General features: G+C 39.1%; 1 protein-coding gene and 1 long non-coding RNA gene across 2 annotated transcripts in view; one reads left to right on the forward strand and one right to left on the reverse strand.

Annotated features, from left to right (window-relative positions):
• The window catches only part of LOC149098949 (uncharacterized), a 179,350-nt gene that overhangs the window by 23,931 nt on the left and 130,882 nt on the right, over window positions 1-24,537 (forward strand). The window lies entirely within an intron of this gene.
• Window positions 1,085-3,311, reverse strand: LOC149098950 (uncharacterized). The gene is made up of 2 exons (XM_089277478.1): window positions 2,688-3,311; window positions 1,085-2,378 (listed from the first exon to the last, which is right to left on the reverse strand). The coding sequence occupies exons 1-2, from the start codon at window positions 2,872-2,874 to the stop codon at window positions 1,825-1,827; spliced, it is 741 nt and encodes a 246-aa protein (XP_089133604.1). The 5' UTR covers window positions 2,875-3,311; the 3' UTR covers window positions 1,085-1,824.

A 24,537-nucleotide genomic window follows, 5' to 3' on the forward strand; every position in this document is an offset into this window, starting at 1 on the left:
GTCCATTCAATTTTTGTTTAAAATCAAAAATTGAAAATTGATGTCAATTTGTGATTTTCATGACTTTTTATCATAAAAAATAAGACAGTGCCAAATTGAAAATGTTTGACTATTTTCCTTTCGGTAGAACATTGAAACAAAACTTGTATTTTCATTTTAGTCCTGTCAACAATGAAGAGAAAGATGGAACTAACCGGCAATTTTGTTTCTACGACAATGTTGCAGTCTGTGGCATAGCTTAGTTTTTCTGTTTTCGATGGAAGTCTAAAAATGGAAAATTGAAACTTGAAACTTGAAATCAATTTGCAATTTTTGTTTTTGGGCAGAGTTCTATCTCTCCTTATTTGTACAAGAAAAATTGACGCCTCATAGGACCAATAGAAGAAGAGTGCCTTTCATTCAAACTACATCCAAGCAGGTGTATCCTTAGTCAACATATGTAACTGTCTGTCACTTGACAGACTCAATTTTCACTTTCTTGATAAACATTTTTTTCTCAAACTTCATGTAGTTTGTGCAGTAGTGTACCGGTAAGTGATGCCTTCTGTTAACCGCATAATGTTTTTTTCATTTTTATTCAAGAATCATCCTGCGGAGAGAAATTGGGTAGAGTTTTAAAAAGGCGTGTCAACTGCCCTATAAAACGAGCTCTCAATGCCATGGTGAATAAAGACCTCATAAATATGGATGATGCCATGAACAAGTTCTGTGTGTCATGGTTTATCTCCAGGACAGCAGGCAATGGAATCAAACAAGTGATTTCCAGTTGGAACAACCATCCTATCCCTGGTAAGTGTTTGTTGTGATGGTTTGGTGTTCAAACCAAGGGAGTAGAAAGTCAATACATCCCAGTTTTGGTAGTCTACCAATTTAAGTATTCCCCTCCCCCATCCCATACCCCTCATATACACAAAATTGTATATGAACAAATTTCCACTTTAGCATCAGGAAAGGAAGCATTTGGGTCATATTACTGACTAATTAAAGTTTTAAAAATTGTACTGCATTACCAGTATTAACTGGATCATGTTTCTTTTTGTGCTTGCCTTTACTCTTACTGGGAAGGGAGTTCCAGACAAGAGAATGGAGGAAAATAAAAAGACATTTATTCTTCCATCTATAGACATGCTTCCCACGAGTGAAGAAACTGTACTTGCTTATGAAAGGGAAGATGGTCACCTTAGTCTCCCAGAAGTGTTTGGCACTGATCTCCTTCATGGGAACCAACAGCTCCAGAACTTGCATTTTGAAAACTTTAATGCTGCTTATCCTAGTTTTAATATCATTTTCCACTGCCCTGTGAATGGTAATCATTACCCTTTTAAAGAGGGTCTACAGTATTTCATTGACCTAAAAACAACATTAAATCCTAACTGACTGTTACAACTACATTTGTACCATAATGATATCAATATAAATGTTTATATTTATGGCCATTCAATACTCATCACATCAGTAGAAATGTAACGAAACTATGTAGAACCAGCTGATGTTGACTTTTGACACAATCATGTCTTCCCGTGAAATATTAATATCTACTTACATTAAAATGTGAAATAATTACTACAATGGTAAAATACTTAAAGTGACTGTGAAGAGAGCCATCCATAGGCAACTGATCATGAAAAAAAATGTTACAATTTTTAATACTGTTTCTACTTTAACAATATCAGCCTGAATAAACCAATATCTGCCTTTATACAGGGACACATGAAATAATTTATCTTGAAACAGCAACACTGAAAACAGTTACAATTCTGAATGAAATACAAGTGCACTGAAAAGCCAGTAAATTCAACACTGGACTTTGTTTTCTTTTTTCTTTTAATTACTGGAATTATTTTCATCACACTTGATCAATCCCCTTACCCCAACTAAAAACTCATCTACGCCTTTAAATTGAAATGTAGAGGCATATCCTCTAGGTTCATTGCAATGCGGACACTTCTTATTTAGACCATCAGCCCCATCAAACCAAGCATTAACACATTCCTCACAACCAAGCAAGGTATTGCAACATTTTGTTGCAATTACTGGCGGCGTCATAGGTGTGGCATGACATATTTTACACATGAATGCGCCTCTTAAAAGTTTGACAACTCCAAGCGGCAAGGACAAAGTTTGTTTTACTTTCAATATGCCACAAACCATTGATTTGACTTCGCTGATTTGAGAATTTACCATCTGAATATCTCCATGATTAACACCTCTAGACCTCTTAGGAGTAAAGTCCTCATCACTATCATCAGAAATGTCATAATATGAAATAGAAGTTGCCTTTGCCTTTGACTTGGCTGATCTCTTTAAAGAAGCCCGAGTGTTGCTAATGACCCCGACAGCACAAATTTTTCTGCTTCCACATTTCCATAAGGCCAAACCTGCAAAAAACATTATCTCAAGTTAAGTAAGCAGCTGTAACCAGACTAAATACAAGGAAGACATCTCACTATACTTATGTTCAGTCTATGCCCATCACTTGCCAGAGGTTCTCACTCTATCATTAAAATGAAACATTTCTGTTCTTTATACAAGGCAAACACGTGGTCATCCCGTGCTCACCTACTTTACTTTCCATTACACATTTTACTTCATATTCAATGATAATGCATGTATAGAGATTTAAGACTCCATGTGCTATATAAATCCAAGTTTAGCATTTGCAAAACAATGCAAAAATTAACAGTGACCTTTAGTGCCTTCGTTGTCCACTATCTTCAGACCATTGCCAGTCACCAACTCCAGAGAGGGATCATTGAAGGAATCCCTTGCCTTGGACAGAACATAGTGAACATTAGCTGTATCTTCACTAATGTTAATGTATGTCTGCCCAAGCTCTTGGAAAGATGGGGGTCCCTTCTCATTCTTCTGGGTCATTTCTGCATGTATAATTTTTGCAATGGCACCACCTTTCCGTTTATTTCCACCAAATGGTGCTGGCCTGAAGAGCTGCCAGGATTGCCCCCATATGTGAATACTTGGCTAAGATGCCCAGAGTGCTGCTCTGCAATTTGTGGGACATTTGAAGAGGTCTGCAGATCCTCTCCCATAACTTGAAGGGGATGTCCATCATCCAGGTGCAACACATTAAATCATCCAGACTCATTTGGCCAAAATGACATGTCACCAAATTCGTCCTTTAATAAAGTGAATTTGCTTCAACCTGTGAAAAAGTTCTTTGTTTACTGCTTGCATTCCTAAACTTAATACCCTTTATATGTTGGCCATTTCATTGTATATTGTGCTTACTTTATTCCATGCAAACTTTGGCAGAGTTGGCATATATAGTATTTAATATCAGAGTGTACGTCACAGACACTAGTTATCTACTCTTGTAATCAGAATGCTCAGAAAATATAAAATCATCTCGCAATAAAGTACTTTCAAGCAGGTATTATAATAAATACTGGACTCCCAGTATTTTAGTGCTCCTTTTACTGCTACTTCAGTCCATAGACAATTAAATTAAGGTATTTATTTATTCATGCATTCATTTGTTTATTCATGGGCACTGTCTAGCTACCATTGCAAAGCATGCTGGGTACGCCTGTCACCCACACGAACTCTGAACTGCTTTCGCTCTCAATAGAAACTATCGTTCCTTTCATTCACACATCTCTGCACGGGCTTTAAGCTCAAAGTTAAGATTTAAACTGTAATAGTTTAGACATGAACGCTACCAATGCACATGCACATTGTGGCGTGAAGCCGGGACCCTGCAAAATTATGAGGTACGTAATTATGCATTTACTTGCCTGAAACGCTCGAGAAAGTCTCGATACCGATAAGTCAGACGCTGCGATGCGAAGTCGAAGATTCTTTTCCTGGCGTGAAAGGTCCTGTATCTTGCTGCTTGCCATAACGATAAACTCACAACCACAGAAAACGCGCCAAACACTCCACGAGAACGAAGGGCTCGAGACGTTACGCCAAGGCCGCGAGGGACTGAGGAACAGGACGAAGCGTTCCCTCCCCCAGCTCCCCCTGAGGTACTTTTGTCACTTGGAGTGCGCAACGTCTTTGCCCAAAAACAAAAATTGAAATTGATTTCAATTTTCAATTTTCCATTTTTAGACTTCCATCGAAAACAGAAAAACTAAGCCATGCCACAGACTGCAACATTGTCGGAGAAACAAAATTGCCGCTTAGTTCATTTTTCTCTTCCTTGTAGACAGAACTTAAATAAAAATATAAGCTCTGTTTCAATGTTCTGCCGAAAGGAAAATAGTCAAACATTTTCAATTTGGCACTTTCTTACTTTTTATGATAAAAAATCATGAAAATCAAAAATTGACATCAATTTTCAATTTTTGATTTTAAACGAAAATTGAATGGACGAATTACCCACGGACCCCCCGTACCTTGTACCCCGGCCCCGCGTTTTCCATCTAGCCGGAAAAGAAGGGCCGGAAAAGAGGACAAATTTAACCTAACCCGCATGTTAAATGACAGGTAGAAACAGCTGGCGCTACTGAAACTTCCGAAATCACAAAGTACATCTCGGATACATCGTCTGATACCTCAGTTCCACCTTTGTACGCTTGATAAGAGTTAACGTTAACCACTAAACTACTAAACGTTAATTACTAAAAGCAATCAGTTTAGAAAGAATACAGACATCAAAATCACAAACAAAACGGAATAGAAATCAAAATCTGTGATTGCTAGGTTCTAAATGTTTTGTGTAGCAATATTACTGATTTTTTTTTTCTTTTTAACTTACAGGTATTCAAGATCCAAGAGGCTGGTGAATACTCCTCTGGGTAGATATTGAATCTCATTTGACGCCAAATTCCTGCAAAAAAAAAAAATAAATAATAATAATAATAATATTATAAATAAATAAACAAAATAAACAAAATTCCTTTTTTTATAACGCAAAGGTCGAGGATTTTATTTTTCTCTAAGCATTTAACCGTTTGTAAACTGCCCGAACAATGTAAGATCACGGTTTTAGGACTGGACTGGCTAAACAACAACTACATTAAGCACTTAGGAGCTCACGTGAGATGTACGCGTGAGTGAGTCCCTGTCTTCTCTCTTGAACTTGCAAACTACAGCATATTCAAAACCGTTACGTAACGCATAATCACAATTCTACTAAGACAAATAACTAAGCGATTGCTGGTGGACAACTTCACCGAACAGGAACTAACGTATGAGGTCACGTAACATTAGCTCGTGAGCGAGTGCCTGTCTCCTTTCGCGACCGTGTAAACTACTGATATAAACACTTAGATGTTGTTTCCAGCACAGAATGCAAAACGTCATTAGTCATTTCATATGGTCTATGACAAGTGAGGGCGTAGATTTTCTCTGTCAACCAATCAAACTAGGGATGGAAATCGAGGCTCCTTGTCCAATTACCATTCAGTAATTTTGCCTTCTGTGTTATAAAATAACCTTATAATAAATGTATCGTAAACACTAACGTTTTGGACCAGGAACCATTAAAGCAATCGGTACCATCAAGACCTCCGGCCGATATTCTCCCACTACGGCTCTCGCGCTTGGTTAATTACAAATTTTCGACACAAAATTATGTTTTCAATATCTCAAGCTCGGGTTTATTCTCATAGCATTCTTAAACTTTCGAAAATTTCAGCTTTGATATTCTTGAGTCACTTGATTGCATGAAACGTATCGCTTTTCCATATACTTTAATAGAACGAGTATACATTGCTTCGGCTCTTAATGATTTGTTTGCATAATGCGTTATGTTATTTTCTCTGCATACGCGTTGCACTTAAAACGTAACCGATTAGTAGACTCGATCTCTGAGTCGACAGGTGTCGAATTGTGACGGCTCGACGACGAAAATTTTACCCTCTTCCCCTTCCACAGCCCAATCGCATATCCTTTCCTGCGAGAGAAGTCCTTTCACGACTAGACTTCCGGTTCGTTTTATAAGCTGTCCAAACTGTCCATTATTCACTAATTGAGAACGCGATAAAGTTTATTGCTCGAGTAGTTTAAAACAACATGTCGCAAAATTGATCCATACGAAGCCACTGACCAAATGTACAAATACCGCTAACTAAACTACTCCGCCACCAACCAGAAAAATATACAAAGGTTTTACTAATCTCCTAGGATGGCTTCAACAAGCCCGTCGGTTTTAACAACCGATAAACATACAAGTTTAATGAACAATTAAGGTCTGGAAGAAAATTCGTCCAATTAGCCTATGCTGGACATAACCAGCAAAAGTAAAAATTGCTTGAACTAATGCGCAAGAGAATTCATAACAGGCGAAATTTGTAACTGACATCTGACTAACAGCCTAAGAAAGCATAACACTGGCATTTGAATAATTGTAGGCTTTACTCACAAATGACAAAGAGCGTTGGACCTTATGATTCTTTTTAAACCTATTACAAAAACTTTTCGGTAAATATTTATAAATTTGTTGACCACTAATCACTCTACAGTTTTGCAAATACGTTAAATGATCTGAAGGCATCAATGCCCAGCGCAGTTATATACATAGGTTAAGCAGCTGTAAAATTAACACCTGAACCTTCTCCGCAGCTCAAATATATGACATTTCATATATTTATCTGCATTCTTCACCATCTACGGGTATATTACAAACTTACAATGTTACCAGCTCCCAGTTGGCTTGATAGCTCAGTTGCGCACTGCAACGGTATATGTACAAATGTAAATATATCGCAGAGGTCATTGGTTCGAATCCCGTTCAAACCTAACATTTTTTCAGACTTTAATTTCACAGCTGGGTAAGTTGTGTATATAACTGTGATGCTCATCAATGTCTTCATATCTTTCTCCGTAGTCCAAATGTAAAATCTTGCATGTATTCATTTGCACGTTAAATAATCATTAACAATTCAACCCTAGCATGTGTTACAGGATCTTCAATTTTTGATGATCACGCGTTTTAGAAGAGAAGAGAATCATTTGTAGCTTTATCCAAGGGACCGTCAGCATTTGTGTTTATCGTCTCGAGTTCGATACGGCGTTCGAAAATCAATGAAGCCCTCATGCCAATGCCAGTTGTATTTCTAAGATGAAAGCAACTAATTGTGACCTTGATAGTTACCATCTTAATGACTATTACATGCTCATTTCCTCTTGGATTTACAAGGTACTTTGGTGCACATCGTTATTAAGCAGATCGCAAATGGCCGTATTTACCTAGAGGAAGATGTTATACGTCCGACTACTTTTAGCTATAGGTAGGTACGAGAGGCACGAAAGTCCAGAAAGCTCGCGTGTTGACGAATCAACTTTTCGTGAGAGTGACCGTACTGGCTGGACTGTACAAAATTACCGATCCGTGCAGAAAGGAAGCTTAGCAAACTCCATTGCGATGCATTTGCGAAGCAAATGTAGAGCAAAACATTGTATGGGTGAAGTAATATTTTACCTGACTCTGCAGACCATCTACGAGAACCCGAATATCTTTTCAGCTACACAAGTAAAAACAGCGACAAATTGCACTAAAAGCGTGTGGAGCCATGTCCTTTACACAGTTTATTCACGTTTAGTTCGACTGTTTTACTACCTGGACGCAATATACATCTGAGACGTATAATAAGAATGTTTTATACGTCGTACACATTGCCTAATTTCATGTCGCCCGAGAGACTGGCACTAACGGATTTGTGCGGACAAAATGACAATGGCGTCCGCTGTGGTAGACGAATTAAGCACATCGCAGAAAGTAAAAAGTTTCCGTTTTTGGCAGTGATAGTGTTCAAGGAGATATTGTAAGAGTTCCTGGAAAAGCGGTGGTGAATACTATACGTTAACAAAACTAGCCTCAGAAAGAAAAAAGGTTGTCGATGCTTATTTGTAAGTTCTTGACCAAGCAAAACATGAAGTTAATTTTAATGACCATGCCATTTGCACGAAACACTGGGCAGCAGGAAGCAGAAAAGATATCGAAGACCTGCCGACTATAAAATTTACCACGTGTGGAGTCGAGCACTGGAACTGTGATGCAACACTTTGTACGAATTCGTTGAGAGCAAATAGTAAGTTGACTTACTACCGTTTCAGTGAAGTCGCTGATTGTCCAGAGAAGCGCCATGCATACAGTAAAATTCTGAATAAAAGCGTACATTTCAAACGAGATCTCATTTGTTCTGCCCACTGGACTAATACACCAAGAAGGGATATAAATAAACTTCCAAATTTGCCATGCAGTAACAGTTATCTTGAAAAGAAAATTACTAAGAAAACAACACCAAGTGGAAAAATGGAGTCGGCCAAACGTGCTCTTACAAAGCAGCTGAATGAGAAAGTAAAAAGGAGGAGACCAGTTTATAAAAAGGAAGATAACCCCTCTGAATGTGACGTGTTAAGAGAGGAAAGTGAGGATCTAAAAGAGAAACTGAAAGTGAAAACAGAACTGGTAAATAAAATGTTTACATGATGAATTGAGCTCGCTTAAAGCGGAGAAAAAAGCCTATGCCAAACAACTGAGACAATTTTGCCAAAGCAACCAAAAGTATACATTCTTCTATGCTTGTTTGAAATTGTATCCACAACAAGTTCTGTACATGATTGGATTATCATTAAATGACTTTGACTGTCTTTTTTGAGTGTGTCCTGCCCTGTATTTCTGCAATTGTCTATCCTGATTATGAAAATGGCCAAAGAAAGCAAACAAAGGGGACAGAACTAATGTGCTTTCTAAAATAGACAACACACCCTCCATCTAGGAATATTGGGATTTATGACAAATACAAGTGATTCTACTCAGTCCAGAATTTTTAGTGCCTGGGCATGTTTTTTTGTTTTGTTTTGTTTTGTTTGTTTGTTTGTTTTTTTTTGTACTGTTTTCGATGCAATAGACCTCAGCCCTTTACCTGGAGAGGTGTCCTCATTATTACCAGAAGATTTATGGGCTTCAGATTTTCAGGATACTGTACTTTTGACTTCTGGGTGAAAACTGGATCTCTTCCTTAGAGAATTATGACATCAGCATTGCAACACTTAGTTCTTTAAAGAACCATGACACTGGCAAAACTGGCATATGGATTACACCATATGGTAACTTGGTCATGTGTATTGGTCCATACCCAAGGTCGGTTACGAATAGTGATTTTACTTCAGACTGTGGTGTTCTTGGCATGATAAAGGAAAAAGGCACCACGGTTTTGACCGACAAGGGAGTTGAAATTGAGGATCTCTGTCACTCAAAGTGAACTCTACACAATCGCCCACTACTCAAATGTGATGCCCAGTATAAGGAGAGTGACACAAGCAGAAACGTTCATGTGGCAACACTAGGAATTTATAATGAGAGTTACATAGGTAGAATGAGGGACTGTTCCTATACTGGCATGTTGACCAAAAAGATGTGACATTCTTGGTTGTGTTTACAAGGTTTTTGCCCATATTGTAAACATGTTGTTTGCCCCGATCGGTCCCAAAGAGGCAGCTCAACAATAAGGTTCTCACTAGCCATTCCCATTTTACATTTAATCACTGTACTCATATCATGCATGTCTTAACCTTCGGACGTACACGGCGGGAGGGAGGGGGTGGATGCCACCCCCCATAAGATTTTTTCAAAGTTTTGAAAAGACGATTTACTCTACTGGGCTGAAACTTTCAGTAGCTGTTCCTTCGTTCTCTGTGAAAATTTTGATATGCTGTAAAGCAACTGTTCTATGCCATAGAAAGGTAACTTTGCTGGAGTAATCTCGCTCGTAATGAAGTAATCGTTTCTTCAACTTCTGTTTCGGAAGCCATTTTGCATACAGAATTTTAAAAAGTCCGCAAAAATTCGTTAGTGCCAGTGTCCCACGCGATATGAAATTAGGCAATAGGCGTCGATCCATATACCTAACAGGCATCGAGACCTTACTAAAGCTTCACTTTTCCGAGTTTGGAAAAGGTAGGAGTAGGAGTTGGAACTATGTGAATGAAATTTAAGAATTAATATTTAAAACACGTACATTGATCGGTATACTTACAGGTACCACAAGCGCGGTATAACGGAGAAAATATTTTCTGTTAAATTCTGAATATTGTTTCCTTGCAGGTCTCTGAGATAGATAGAGAAACAAAAAAAAATGTAGCATCAATATGGAGCTTAACAGTACACACTGAAATATTATTACTGATCATGAGTAGTAAAGTTAACTGATATTGAACTATTTATTTAAATTATACGCTATTGTTTAACAGTGTTCCAACCGTGTTATACTCTGCAGCAAGTTCAGTCCCACCATCTAACTAGCAAATAGTTTTGATGTGTTTTTAGGTGTGTTGGTTGTTTATCACTATGTTTGAAAGGACAGTCCTCCAGATCTTAGCAGACTTTGTTTAGATCAGAGTAAGATCGAGGAAATGACAAGAATATACAAGACTTTTATTTTATTTAGTTTATTCATTTTATTTCATTTTTTTACGTTTACATAGCCTAAATAGTTAAAAGTGACCCATAGCCAGCTTAATTTTCTAGTGAGGGGATGTGAGCGTTCGTAACTTGGGATCCCTATCTGAAAACTGAAAACTGCCCGGCGTAAAAAAGCCAATCAAATTCTAGGATGCGATATTTCGGAGAATGCTGAGAAGATTGAGGGAAAAAATGTACTCCTTATTTGTTGTTTTAACAAACAATACGCCTGGATATACTGTAAGTTGAGCAGTATTTTTTTTTGAGCAAAATATATGCATGCATTATTGGACTAAGGGACTAATTATTCTATTATAATGTCCTTTTCAAGTATGTCGACTTTTTTCAATACATTCTGGATCATCGGAAAATTGTACCGATCGCATAAGGCGCGTGCAAAAGTCGAAAAACAACACAAAGGAAATCATTAGATTACCACTTGTTTGATTCACACTATGCGTAAACACACCGGATACATTGTATATCTTGAACGCAACACGCTTTACGAATGGCGAATAAACGATTATGCCATGTTTTGCAACTCATTTTGAGAAAGAAGAAATCATTTTACTTATCCTTCGCGCAGCATTCTAATCAACAACTGATTTAAGGCGTCACAATCTAGTTGGATCTTCACTATATATATTTTCGGTCTTGAAGGAATTTTATAAAAGTCCATCAGCTGACGAAGTTGTATGGCTCACTTAAAGGGAACAAACGAAACTTTTATATTCTTAATCTCTGACTCAGTATTATATGTATGATATGTAGATATGTGTGATAGCAAGGATAGAACGGTAGCTCTCACTTTTTAAATCAAAATTTCAATTTGCCCCTAATACCCTGCGTTTAGTCGCTATCTTGGATTTCTAAAGAAAACATTAATAATGCTATTTTTTGACCTAGACATATATTTGGAAAAAAAAATTGTTTCTTAGACATTATTTCTGTATTAGCTAAGGTAATTCGAGCTATGATGACGTGATTAATTTCGTTACAGTGAGACCATTTTGTTTTCTAATTTGTGTATTCAACCTCTATTTCAAATATCTGAAAAAAACTAAATTACCATTAAGGTGCTCCATATCATACCATTAGAAAAATGCCTTTTTGTACTGTTCTATAAACATAATACGCCATGAACCAATATACCATAAATCAGAGTAGATACATACACTTTAGTCTAGAGCTTGTTTTACTAAATAAACGCCAGGATCGTATGATGTCGTTCTTCGCTGCTCTCACTTACATTTTGGAGCTCTAACTTCTCAAACTCACTCACAATTCATCAAGTTTAAACACGATAATTCAAGACCATGAAGCTGTTGGATATCTGATCTTAATTAGCAGATAATTGTACGATTTTATTTTTCTGTATCCATTTAAAATTAGTCTCGATTAAGAAGATATATCAAACACTCGAGACTAAGTTTCCAATCACCTCAAAAATTGTCAAAAATACTCCGCTACTAGCGTCGTATTTTCAACTGTCTTCTCCGTGTCGACATCTCTCCAGATTGCTACTGATAATTTGCTCTTGCAACGCGAAGTCATAGAGATCAGTCACAAGGCGGCATAGCCTCTGGCTAGACTTCTCCTCCTCTAGCGCAGTGAATCTACCAGCGCAGCTCATCCACACTCTGGCACCTCTTCCTGTACAGCTGACACAACTGACACACAAGTGCCTCCGTATCTCTTCAGATACTGTCGACTCCTCCCCAATTCTCGCCATATCTTAGACCTAAATTTCACTGCATGCATTGGAGAGGCTGACCTGATATACATTACCCCATACCAAAGAAGGCAGGGATGGTTTCATGGCCTCTGATTGTGTGTACGTCATTTAGGGCTTTTATGGGCTTGTTAACACCTTGGTCAAGTTGCTTCTTCGAGCAGTTAGTAACTAAAGAAATTTCATTATTCTGGTCTTTGCCTCTTCTTCACGCAGCACTTTCCAAGGTTTCGGCTATGAGCAAGCAGAAAGAGAAGGCATCAGTCTTAGAGTGGATGATGCGCGTGCCTTCCACGTGACGAGTACGGCAAGAGAACCATACGCGTATCAGCCTCTTCGTGATTATACCGTATCCCTGGAACTTGTTCACACGTGGCTGCTTGTAGTCTCCAGCACTGATCTTTGTAATTGTCACGTACATGATTCGGTTACTGAGCCTGCATCTGAATGATTCTTTCTTCCGCTGTGACACGAGGGAATTGCCAATGTCAGGCATGTTTGCAGTGATACTGAAAAACTTGTGTCATGCCTTTGCAGTATAGGCAGGAAGTATATTGCTGTATTGCGCACCGCAGAGGTAGACACTCTTTTCGATCTTTCGACTTTCTTGATCGATACCTCGCGATACCCGTTGAACCCTACGTCTAGGCGCCTGCCACCTGAGCTACCACACTGATAGAGTTTTGCTTTGCTGTTTTTCGCGGATGTCCATGGGGATCGGCAGGAGACCAAGGAAGTGAATTTATTTAATACCTGACTAAGAGGACAGTCGAAGACAGAAGTCCAGTCAATCTGACGAAACTTTCCGAGAAGTGCCATCAGGGGGATAGATCATGATCCATACGAAAAGGAAATTCTAGATCCCTATAGCTGGTTTTCACATGACGTCACCAAAATTCGAACTACCAAACTATCGATCTTCCTGAAATTTTACTTAAATGATGTATAAGAGCAGCTGAAAACTAATATTCATACAAATTTTCGCTCCGAATGGGTTCTTGGTTTTGTGATACACTACGCTTGAATTTCTAAGCTTTTGCGTGACGCGGCATTTACATGACGCCCTAGAGAGCTGTCATAATGGTTAAAAACTGTGACTTATTTCGGGGAACTTGGCTATCTGAACAGTTCATGTCTTAGAAAAAGTATTATTTTAATGTTTTAGAGTTCCTCGAGGGATAAATTCACGCTTTTGCAGCAAAACTCAGTGACAGATGTTTCTGTTGGTTTCCGGCCGCCATGTTGGTGCCCATACGGATGGGCACCAGCATGGCGTCTCTATACAAATCTCTATAAATTTGGGTAAAAAATTTCTCCGCATATCTCGCATAAGAAAAATTGCTGTGACCAGAATTTTGGCAAGAGTCTTTGCATATTTACCTTCTTTTTTCCCCCAGATTCTGGACTTTATCTATTGACCGGTTTTGATTTTTATTTTGATCTATTTTGAATTGCGTGACACTGAAAACCAGCAGTTGGGAACCTTACGCCTTCAAATCCTAAAAGACTTCACCTTGGCTTTCTTCAGTAGATCAAATTAATCTAAAGTAAGATTGGATGAGAAACGGTTCGTTACAGAGTCATTTACTCCCTTCTTTCTGTTGCTCGATCTTGCCCTGCAGTAAGTCATCACCTACTTCTGTTGCCACTTCGATACCCGTGAAAACGCCCGTGAACACTGCCTATTGTTTCCATGGACTGTTGAATACATCCTCAAGCAGATCCACCAGATTTTCTTCAGCTTTGATGTCTTCTTTAATGCTTGCTGGTGCCAACTCCTCGTGGATGTGGGTTTGTGATGAAGTAGTAGCCAAATGTTAAAAAGAAGCTTCCTATACACACCACGTCTTGTATCGTTTACATCTGAGTCGCGGCAAATTAAAAGTAAACTCGATGTAGCCTCCTTCTGTCCAGCAGTCGCAATTAATAGTGTTTTCGATGGTCTTACCAGCTTGCTTTCGTCCAAAAGGATTAAAGGGACACAGTCAGCTGGTGCACATGTGCATTAGATACCATTTCATAACTAATTTGCATATCACAGTGACGCGATCCATACTCCTTTTAACCAAGGGTGATAAAAAATACCGTAGGATGAGCAAAAGCACACTTAAAAACAGGTTTCTCAGTAAACGATTGAAAATCAAGCAAAACAGTGCGCAGATTGAAGCGGATTTTTAGATGTACTCTGATTCCAGGTTGAGGTGAACTTTTTTTCAAAGTGAGAAAATTAGTGCCCAAGTCAGCGCGGTCCAAAAACTGACTGTGTTCCTTAAAAGAAATGTCTATGAAACAATATATCTATAGTGGGCTAGCTTAGAACCCGAGCAACCGCATGTAATGCATTCGTCCGCCATTCATTAGATCATGGTGCAGAGTAAACACTTTCGCACTTTCAATTGTGAGACCACATATTTGGGAACTGGGGCTGGAGAAAGGAACCGGGCAAATGCTTTGAGGGATTCATTCAACAGACTTGTAATTTATACATATAATTTATCTACGCACTCTCTTTTTTTCTGAAAAAAAAAATTAAAACCCGTTCATCACAATCTTTTTCTTTTTTTTTGGGCAATTATTATAGGTAGCAGTATCTGCAAACTGGTCATATTATGATCACTAATGATCAGGCGTTGTGACTTCACATGTGCCTTCTGTACTTATAATATCAAGCACTAGAACACACGGAAATCATGTTTGTAGTTGAAATACGTTTAATATCTGCATTTGAAACGCGACTTGTTCACTTTAACTTTGATGCCTTCCCCAAAAATCCAAGATGGAGGCACGAGAAGGGTATTAGTATTCGATTTACAAAATGAAAGCTACCGTTCTATTCTTGCTATCACATATTTTTATGATGCTTAATAGTCAAAGATTAAGAATATAAAGTTTCGTTTTTTCCTCTTAAGTAAGCCATAAAATCCCGTCAGCTGATGGACTATACGCGGAGCTTTTCTTGTCTCAACGTATAAGCATACGCATTTCCAAAAAATGTATATCCTTAAAATTTGTGCGCATACCGAGAGAAAGAGGAAGACATACATAGCACGGGTTCTTTTGGTCTTATTTTTCCCCATCATTTGATAGCTTTTTTTCGGCATACGCGCTTTGCTTAAAACGAATCATAAGTCGAGTTGACCTCGTCTACGTCGACTTTGGGGAGTGGTTACTGTCCGACGATATTTCACACAACACCCCTCCACTCCGGATCCTTTCGGGTTGCAGAAGTTCATTCATCATTATACTTCCGGTGAGTTTTGTATACCATCCTTACTCTCTATTTGCCTGGGAGCAGGCAATACTGTTTGAGTTTCGCATTCAAGCGCTGTTATCTGACTTTTCGCTTTAGCGCGCCAGCGAGTTTACGAACGATATGCATTGCGGAACGAGCGACGTGGGGAAACTTAGAAACAGCCTAACTGCCCATTATTCCCCGAATCACTCCGATTAATAATGGGAAAGTCATTGTTCCAGTAATTTGAAACATTTCCCAAAAGGTCCAAACGAAACAAGCAATTATAAGTTTGGAGGTTTACACAGGCGATACTTAAATCGGCAGCTAAGTGTGGCTTTGGTTATTACCTTCAGATTTATACAAATGGTTGACACGCCAAACGCACCTTCTGGTCAAGATAGGAACACCTTGACTTGAAAAGCCAAGCTCTAACTAAAACGTTTTCAAAGACCTCTCTTTTCTGTATGCAAAACATATGAAACATGCCTCGCGCTTCTTAAAATTGTACGTTAATTTTTTCGAAATTTTGAATTGTATCACGTTTTATCTTATACGCCATTGCTTGTATTAATTCAACCGAACTTGTAAACGAATTCACAACTGAAGATGATCGTTGAACGATCGAAACATGTGTTGTTTTAAACTTAAAGTTGTTGTCCATTTCTTGAAATATGAAACATTCTACCAAAAAAAAAACCTATACCCACACTCTCTCACAACCTCGTTCCCAGGGTCTCTCATCTTACCGTCCCCTGGAGCGAGCGAGGAGAGACCCTGGTTGGGTCTGGTCACGTGTCTCCCAGAATCTGGGAGATGACAATTAAATAGACCATATTACAGTTGTTTGCTCAGTCACCTGGTCTTTGAATGGCAGCGAGGCTGGAGTTGACCTTGTTTTGATACAGACCTCACTGCTTTGTTGTGTAAATCAAGTTGTTCTAATGCTAACCAGGTGCATTTACATGACAAATGCGGAGAGGTCTGTATCAAAGCAAGGTCACCTCCAGCCTCGCTGCCATGCAAAGGCCAGGTCACCAAGCAGACAACTGTAAAGTGGTCTATTATTGAAGGGATGGGCGGCCTAGTAGGAATTTCGTCTATACTTAGCCTACGAGAGTGCGGGATGTGTTGTCACCAAAGTATAAAACCAGGAACGATATGATGTTCTGCGGCAATGTACGCCGAGGAAAACTTATCCATCATCTGATAGCGGAAATCCAAGTCGCTGAAGGTTGTATGGTTCAGTGAAGGACATTACATATTGTAAAAATCCCCTCAAGAGGGCGAATGGAGAATTGTACACCGCTGCCGAGGCTGTGTATGGACAATCTTTGACTCATCTTTTCCTCAGAATGAAGTGTAGGTCTTGTGAACGGCGGTTAAATAATGTTAGAGAATTCAGGGCCATTAGTTGATCACTGAAAGCCCCAGTCACTTCGAAAGGAGCGAAAGGGTGAAAACCATTTATTGAAGTTTCACCGCGCCGTCGGCGCCCCGAACTTCGAAGGATAATACAACGAACTCGTCGCGGTATGCATTTCGCCGTCGTTGCTGATAAACTGGATTTATCTTCGACCGAAAGAAAGCTAGAAAAAGAAAAATATAATCTTTATTGTGTCGTTAATAAATTAGTGTACGTAACTCCTGTGAGGAGAGAAAATTAGATAATGAAGTATGTTTTACATATTTGCTTTCGCTGTCAGAAAATATAGAAATCCAACTTAGATATTAGTTTTAGCTCGTTTTACATTTTTAAGTTACAGGTTACTGTTCCAGTTCATTGACCGTAGCAGACACCTGCTAGTTTGTTGTAGGATCATAACTGTAATAAGCGTTGAACTGTAATTTCTATCTGCGACAGTCTTTTGTTAAACTGTTATCTACCTGTATTATTTTGAAAGTTATTAATCTTGTAAATGTAGAATTCCGTTATAGCCAATCGAGCTTTCTGAAATGTATCGGATGATGTTTAGTTAAGACTTTTTAATAACCTTACGTGATCCTTTAGGGTTGTGCTTTCGGCTTAAATAGTCGTGCCTTGTAAAATATTCTTTGGTTACATCCCGGCTGCATTCCTGTTACATTCTGGTTGCATTCCGGTTATGTTCCGGTTGCATTCTGGTTGTGTTCTTGAATTAAAACGATATCGTTGGACCTAAGTTGTGAGTGCTGTTGACCTCTCTGAAGACAATTCCCTGTAACAGATCCGGTACTGATCCCCGCAGCAAGAGAGTTCCCCAGGTTTTTACAGAAGTGCTTTCCCAGGCCAAAAACCTGTTATCACACTCCAACGGCTCGTGACAATTGTGCACATTCTAATTTAATTTTCGATTTTTCGACCTTTCTTTACTTCACGCGTGTTTCTGAGGGGCACTTTTATGCCGTGTTATTAGAAGAAATGGAAATTATAAGTAGAGCGGAGTCGTTTGATTGTGTTACGGCATATTTTTAGAGGTCGTAGCTCTGCATGGTTTCCGATCTGCACATCGCTTCTCAGAGTTTGACACCTCTGTAATTTGCCATGCCGTGCTTATAATTTGTTTAGGTTCGTTTCTATTGCAAGATATGGTTTAAGGCTCTAAGTGTTGGCTCTCCAGGGACAAAGATTAAAATATTCCGTGAACATATTGCCTACTTACATTCTATATTGTGACGCCGCAGGTGACGCTGGGCCCGGCTATTTGATTAGATGTTTGCAAGCACATTGTGTCGCACAAATATCATATTTATCTTCGTCCACCTTTTCTTCAGAGACTGCCTTAGCTTTACTTTGAGAAAGCTATACGTTTTCCTAGAGACATTCTTATGTTTTTTGCATCAATTTGATCGAGTGCATTCAAAGGAGAAACAACAATTACTACGGGATGAAATGCCGTAGTAATTGACGTCCACAGTTGAAACATGACTGACTTTCCAGATCTTTCCATAAATCCAGTGGGTAAGACGGCAACACTGAAAATCACGACCACTAAATTGCCTCGAAACAGCCTTGTTTAACCTTTAGGTAAACATTTGGAATAGACATTATCCGAATTTTCAGCCTGAAAGCAAAGTATTGATAAACGCCGCGGGTAATGGCAGTCGCAGCGCGAAACTTTGAATTCTACAAAGCTCAACGCGACAAATTGCTGCTTACAGAGGACCCCTCCCTGATGTTCTCAATTGTCAAAGTGGCGCGTGATCAGACCCAGCCCGGGTCTCTCGTCGTTCGCTCCAGGGGGCGGCAAGATGAGAGACCCTGGGAACGAGGATGTCTTTCTCAGGGATATGCTTAGGCTTATCTTAAAAGAAATCTCTTTCCATTTTAACGTCCAAATTGACTTCAAACACAGAATGCCGCAATGGAAAAACAAGGCAGTCTCTTTTACGAACGTTTTCATCGCCGCTCACTCGCTAAGAAAAATCGATGACGTCTTTTCTCTATGGAACATAATCAGCGAACAAATAAACAAGTTTATAGAGCTAGCAAATAACAATCCTCCCACCAAAAAATTGGATTTACGGCTAAAATTACAGATACAGAAACTTTCTTGGACACATGTATACGAGGGGGAAATATTTACCATTGAATCTATTCTCGACACTTGTGCCTACTTCAAACCGACACGGAAACTCTCCAATACGCGCACTTCACCACCTGCTACCCTACAGGCGTCAGGAAAAGCTTTATCAAAGACCAAGCCTTACGGCTTCTGAGAAGGAACTCTTCAAAAGCTACATTTAAAGAAAACACTACACAGTACACAATTTAGCCAATATACTCTCAGAAATTAAATTTAGCGAAAGAATATAGGTTCTACAAAGTAAACAAAAAAAGGCAACGGAATTTTGCCGTTTGTGACAGAATATCACACAGCTGCTTATAATCTTAAAAATATTCTTATGAGTAAATTTTTTAAAAGAAAATAAGCCTCTGCTAAGAGAGATCTATAATTCTCTTCCCGGCTTTCGTACAAAGGGAGGTCTTTGACAAACGTATTCGTTAGAGCAAAGCCTGTCAACCATTTGTTTCAACATTCTTACATCTGAGACGTACAACACGATTATTTTAAGTGTCTTCCGCTATTTTGAAGCGTGTTCTGTGCGAGCCAATAGACACCACAATTATGGTGTGGAGCCTCAGCAGAGACCCTGGAAGACAAGGCCAGGGGATAAAATACGTACAAAAAAAATGCAAACCGACTCAAATAATTTCACACATACCCTTTCAAAAATTTAAACATTGAATATTTCTCGATTAACTATGACTCAGAAAAACACATAAAGCTAAGAGGTTACTCCAAAGAAGAAAAACTGTATAAGTTACCCTAGACTTTGCTTGAAATTTCGGATCCCCCCATCCGGACTCTCGCAAAACACTAAAACTGCATGTACTGACAAAGGAGGCAAAAATAACCTGAAACACGTGAGAGACATAGTGGTGTTGGAAAAAGCCTAACCAAAGCAAAACAATCCCATCGGAAATACAACCAGGACCGACACGCCTTTACAAAAAACCCGCCCCAGGCAAAGCGGTTTTAGAAGAACAGAACCAAAGGCGGAGCTGTTTTGCCATGTTACGCGACCATAAGCGAAACAATTTTGTTGGGAATTCGAGCGAAGGCAACGCAGTGTCAATAAAAAAGAAGCAGAACTAGAATTAAGCCCAGCGGAGTCAAAAAATGATGAATATGTGGGTAGAACAGCGCGAGACAACCGTTGAAGTGAATGCAGGAAACCTGACTGGCGACAAAAACAAAACTGCCTTGCAAGAAAAGAAATAAAATAGAAATTCAAGTGGTATGTGGAACTCACCAGACAAGAAAAGTAACCATCGGATACGCGCTGTGACGAGGCTGTTCTGCTGGATGGACCGGACAACGACGCAGAACAAAGTTTGAAATCACACACGTGGCCAAACGAAAAGATGGGCGCTTTCTATTCAGCCAAAAATTCAGAAAGTTTCGAAACGGTGATAAATGGTACGGACATTTGCTGGTAAGGCTTGCAGAAAATTCGGAAGCTTGAATGATCATCAGTGACGTGATCAGTACAGTGATATCATATCACGATAAAATAAAGCATTTTAACTACACTTAGCAGTAAATTGTATGACTGAAATTTTATTGACGGTATGGTAAGTTTTACATTTATTTATAGGGGTAGCCACGCATTTTTTCGAGATAATTAGCCTTGTGTCTCAACGAAAATGCTGACATCAACATTTTTCTGAAAAAGAAGGAAGCTTGTTTCTCCTCAGATTTCCTTAGAATTCGCCTTTACATACAGAAAAGCAAACACATTTAAAAAGATCTTTAAACTACAAAAACCATTTTTGGTATGTTTTTAACGACAAAATCGTTGCAACAGCGCTTTTAGCGTCTCTGACAGCCTTCCTCTGGTTCAGCTAAAATACAGTCTAAATACCTTTTGCTCAGAACCAGAAACTAATTACGTGTTGAATAGGCTTGCCACTTTCATTTCATGACATAAAATGTAGGGGTAACCACGCGTTTTTTTAAAGTTATTCATCTTTTTTCAAAACTTTACGGCGCCCGTTACATTTTTTCCTGTCACCCCTCAGTAAGTAAGACATTTGCGTATCTCGCACTTGTTTTGCGCGCGCACTACGCCATCTGCAGGTACATGTTTACAGATGGATTTCAGTATAATTTTCGACAGATAACAGCTAGTTTTTGAGCTGGAAGACGTTAACAGTTACTGGCTAGCGATGTGCTGCTATTCTAGCGTTCCTGGTTTAAGTACAGGTTCATTAAACTTGATTTGGTCACAGAGAGAATTTTGCTTTCATTTTAGCCGTGTACATGTACTTGGTAGCGTGGTTGATTACGTCAATGTCAACCCCAGTGCGCGCGCGACGCTGAAACCATGGCTTCCGTGATGCGCAGAACGTGTGCGCACTAACAAAAGTAGGCACCGTCCTTAAATAGGTTTGATTGACGTGATTTTCTTGAGTTACTTGCTTACTGTGATTGAGACACCTTTTCTATTTCGCGTTTGAAACTTTCAAATATGCCGGAATAGATCAGGTATGTCACAACACTAGCTGAACTTTTTGGTCTGAAGGAAACGTTTTGAAAAAGACAGCTTTCATTGGCTGTAACGTTCCTAAGCCTGCTTTTAAAAACGCTGGCTGAATAAAGGTTCTTTTAGTCGTAATTTCCACCACAACTGCACAAACCGATACAGTCAAGATTAGCCTTCAAGCATATGTTAATTTTGTAAGACAACAAGAGTTTCCAATCACGTTGCTGCAGTATTTTTCAAAGGAAATACAGAAAAAATGTAAATAGCATTAAAATGTAAAATACATCAATCATGGCAATTTATATAGTGCAGCCTTGGTGTATTTCCCAGTAAAAAAAACCCGTGTTCATAAAATAATGACAGCGACAGCTGAACTCAATTTCAATTTCCGTGACATAACTCCTCCAAAAACATCCAAAAGTTAGCTTCGTGAGGCAGAAAAACGTCAGCAAGGTCACAATAAAAAAAACAAAATCAAAAACAAAAAAACAAAAACAAAAGAGGAGCTGGTAGAATTAAGTTTTGGAGCCGCGTTATCATGGCAACGAAAATACGTCCAGAACGTTATAACAGACTTACGTTTTTTTTTAATATATAAAGACATAGTTCAGTCTTGCAATATCTGCTTAGAATCAAAAGAACGGTACGGAAGTATATTTATATAATCCTCTCCAGTCCTTAACTGATACTAAATGGCGGGCCTTTAGATAGATTTCGAGGAAACTTCGGGAATGATAAAAAATCAACTCTTGCATCATGTATCTGAAAGAAACGCTTTTCTGATAATAATCTTTTCTACATAATTTGGAACATTTCAAAGAACGTCAGTAACACCGCCTAGATGATTGAAATAGTTTCAGATGAAATGCGAGGGCAATGTAACGGCTAAAGAGAAGCAATTTTGTGATCTTAGAGTCACTCAGGACGCTATGTAAATACATTGCTTTTTTCGTCAGTAAGATATTTACAGGTATGTTTTTTTCAGGCTTGGATGTCTTCTGAACAACCGACTGTTCTTTGCCCGTTCTACAAACGTTCTATGGGTCTTCTACTCTAGCAGCAAGCAGTCTCAATCAGCGAACTAACTCAGGGGGCCATTGCAAACTACGACGGCTGCGGCAACGAGACTGTCACCAAACAAAAAATTTCATTCAGCAGAGTAGGGGCTGTGCACGTGCATTATAAATCTTTGTAAATTTCGTAGCCGTCCTCTGCAAACAACATCAAGGAATGACCAAGTTCTCCGTATTTTGGAGAACGTGAATCAGGACGACTAACTTTTCGTTTAGCCTGAACATGTTTTTAGACTGATGTAGGCACACGGAACAATTCTAGGTAACTGCAAACTTTGATGGTAAAATATAATTATAAATTCAATTTCGAACAGACGCCGTCGTCTTTGCTAAAGCTCCCTAGTTACTTACAAGAGCAGCACTTAGTAGAAGCTGTTTGTCTTCAAAGCGTACTCAGTCTTGTTGTGCACTATTTTTTTCTGTGAAACGCAATTAGTTCAGAACACTGAACTGTAGACGTGCCGTTTAGTATTGAACAAGGCTTATAGTCATAGATACCAATTAACTATTCTTGCTTGAAGAGGGCTATATATTTTCTCTCTCCTACATGAAACAGATTATGTGTTATTTTGACAAAGAATTATGCACTAAGCGAAAGTGTATTTAAGAGCTGAGTCGGTCACTTAGACACTTATAACGTCATCATGCACCCTTCGCAGTTCAGATATTTAGCAGATCAAAAAATAGCTGGAAGGCTCCGAGGAAATATAACTTAGTGATCATGGCACAGTCACCTTCAGACAAAAAGAACAAAACAAAACCAAACCAAAAACAAAAGAGACACGCGTTGCCTTTCCTTACATCCTTTAGACCAATATAAAACATGGTAATTAAAAACACCACACCTCGTCATGGATTCTTTCGCTTCCTTCCCCCACCCCGGCAAAGACCACATGCGTCGCTGCTCACCGTGAATCCTAGCATAATTCCCACGTTTTCCTCTTCCCATATTCTCCAGTTACCCTTACGGCCGCACTAATCCCTTTTTCCCTGTCTACTAATTCCAGTCTTCCGTCTGTTCCCCACTTCCCCAATTTACTTGTTCACTGTTGTCAACTGTCCCCCATATCCCTTACTTTCCATGTGCCCTGGTGTCCCTAGGGTAATTATCTTCTTCCCCTTCGTTCTAACACCCCTTCTCTCTTTGTTCCGATCTCTGCTTCGATTCCCGGCATATCTTTCAGTTCCCTTTAAGGATCAGACTTCTCAGATTATTATTTCCTCTATTTCTTAATTTTAATCACAGTTCTCCCGAACACCAAATTTCCCTGATTCCCATGTTACTCCACATTTTATTTTCACTAACTCCGAATTTCTGGATTTCCCATTTTTCTAATTCCCTACTATGACTCGAACCCGGTATCTCCCGCTCTGAAGCGAACTCTCTGAACCACTACACCGCGCCGTCCGCTGTTGAAAACATTGTCTTAACCCGGCCAAAAGTCTTTTTAAAAATAAACCAAGTGTAAAAAGGTCAGTCGTGCGTTTAGTGGTCCAAAACTTACTTTCCTTAAGAAGGTGGTTTTACGAACACTAACTGAAGGCTGCTTGCAGACCTAAGATTTCCTTCCTGCTTCGATTTTCGACGCAGGAAGGATGTCGAATGTCTGCACGTAAGCTTTGTTAGTTTGAAGCGCAGACTTTTTTTGTACAGATTGTCTTAGTGTTACGAAGAATTTTCCTGTAAAAAGTTAGGCAGCGCCCACACTACGCCGGCGAAATTTGAAAATTTAGCTATTTTTTTCTATAGTTAAGCCTACCGTCCACACTAATCAGTCACGAAAACGGAGCTTTCCGATAATTGTATTCAAACCGGAGAAATTTGAAAACGTCGGGTTTTCGTTTTCGTGTGGACGGAAACATTTTGTAAACGGAGCTTTCGAAAACTTTGGCGTCACGATAATCGTGTGATTTCCCTGACCGAGTTTTCCTCAAACACAATCCCAAAAAATGATTGTTGCGTTTTTAAATTCCTTTGGCCTAGTGTACAAGGTGATCTACGTGACCTGCTTTTAGAACACTTCCTGAATAAGAAATTCGAAGCGCTAAAATTTGCAGCTTTTTAAAGTCCACCCGGCTGTCGAAATATTCTTGGCTG

This window comes from Orbicella faveolata, unplaced genomic scaffold (genome assembly GCF_042242905.1).
Source record: "Orbicella faveolata isolate gen_17 unplaced genomic scaffold, um_ofav_v1 contig_46, whole genome shotgun sequence".
NCBI classification, from domain to species: domain Eukaryota; kingdom Metazoa; phylum Cnidaria; class Anthozoa; order Scleractinia; family Merulinidae; genus Orbicella; species Orbicella faveolata.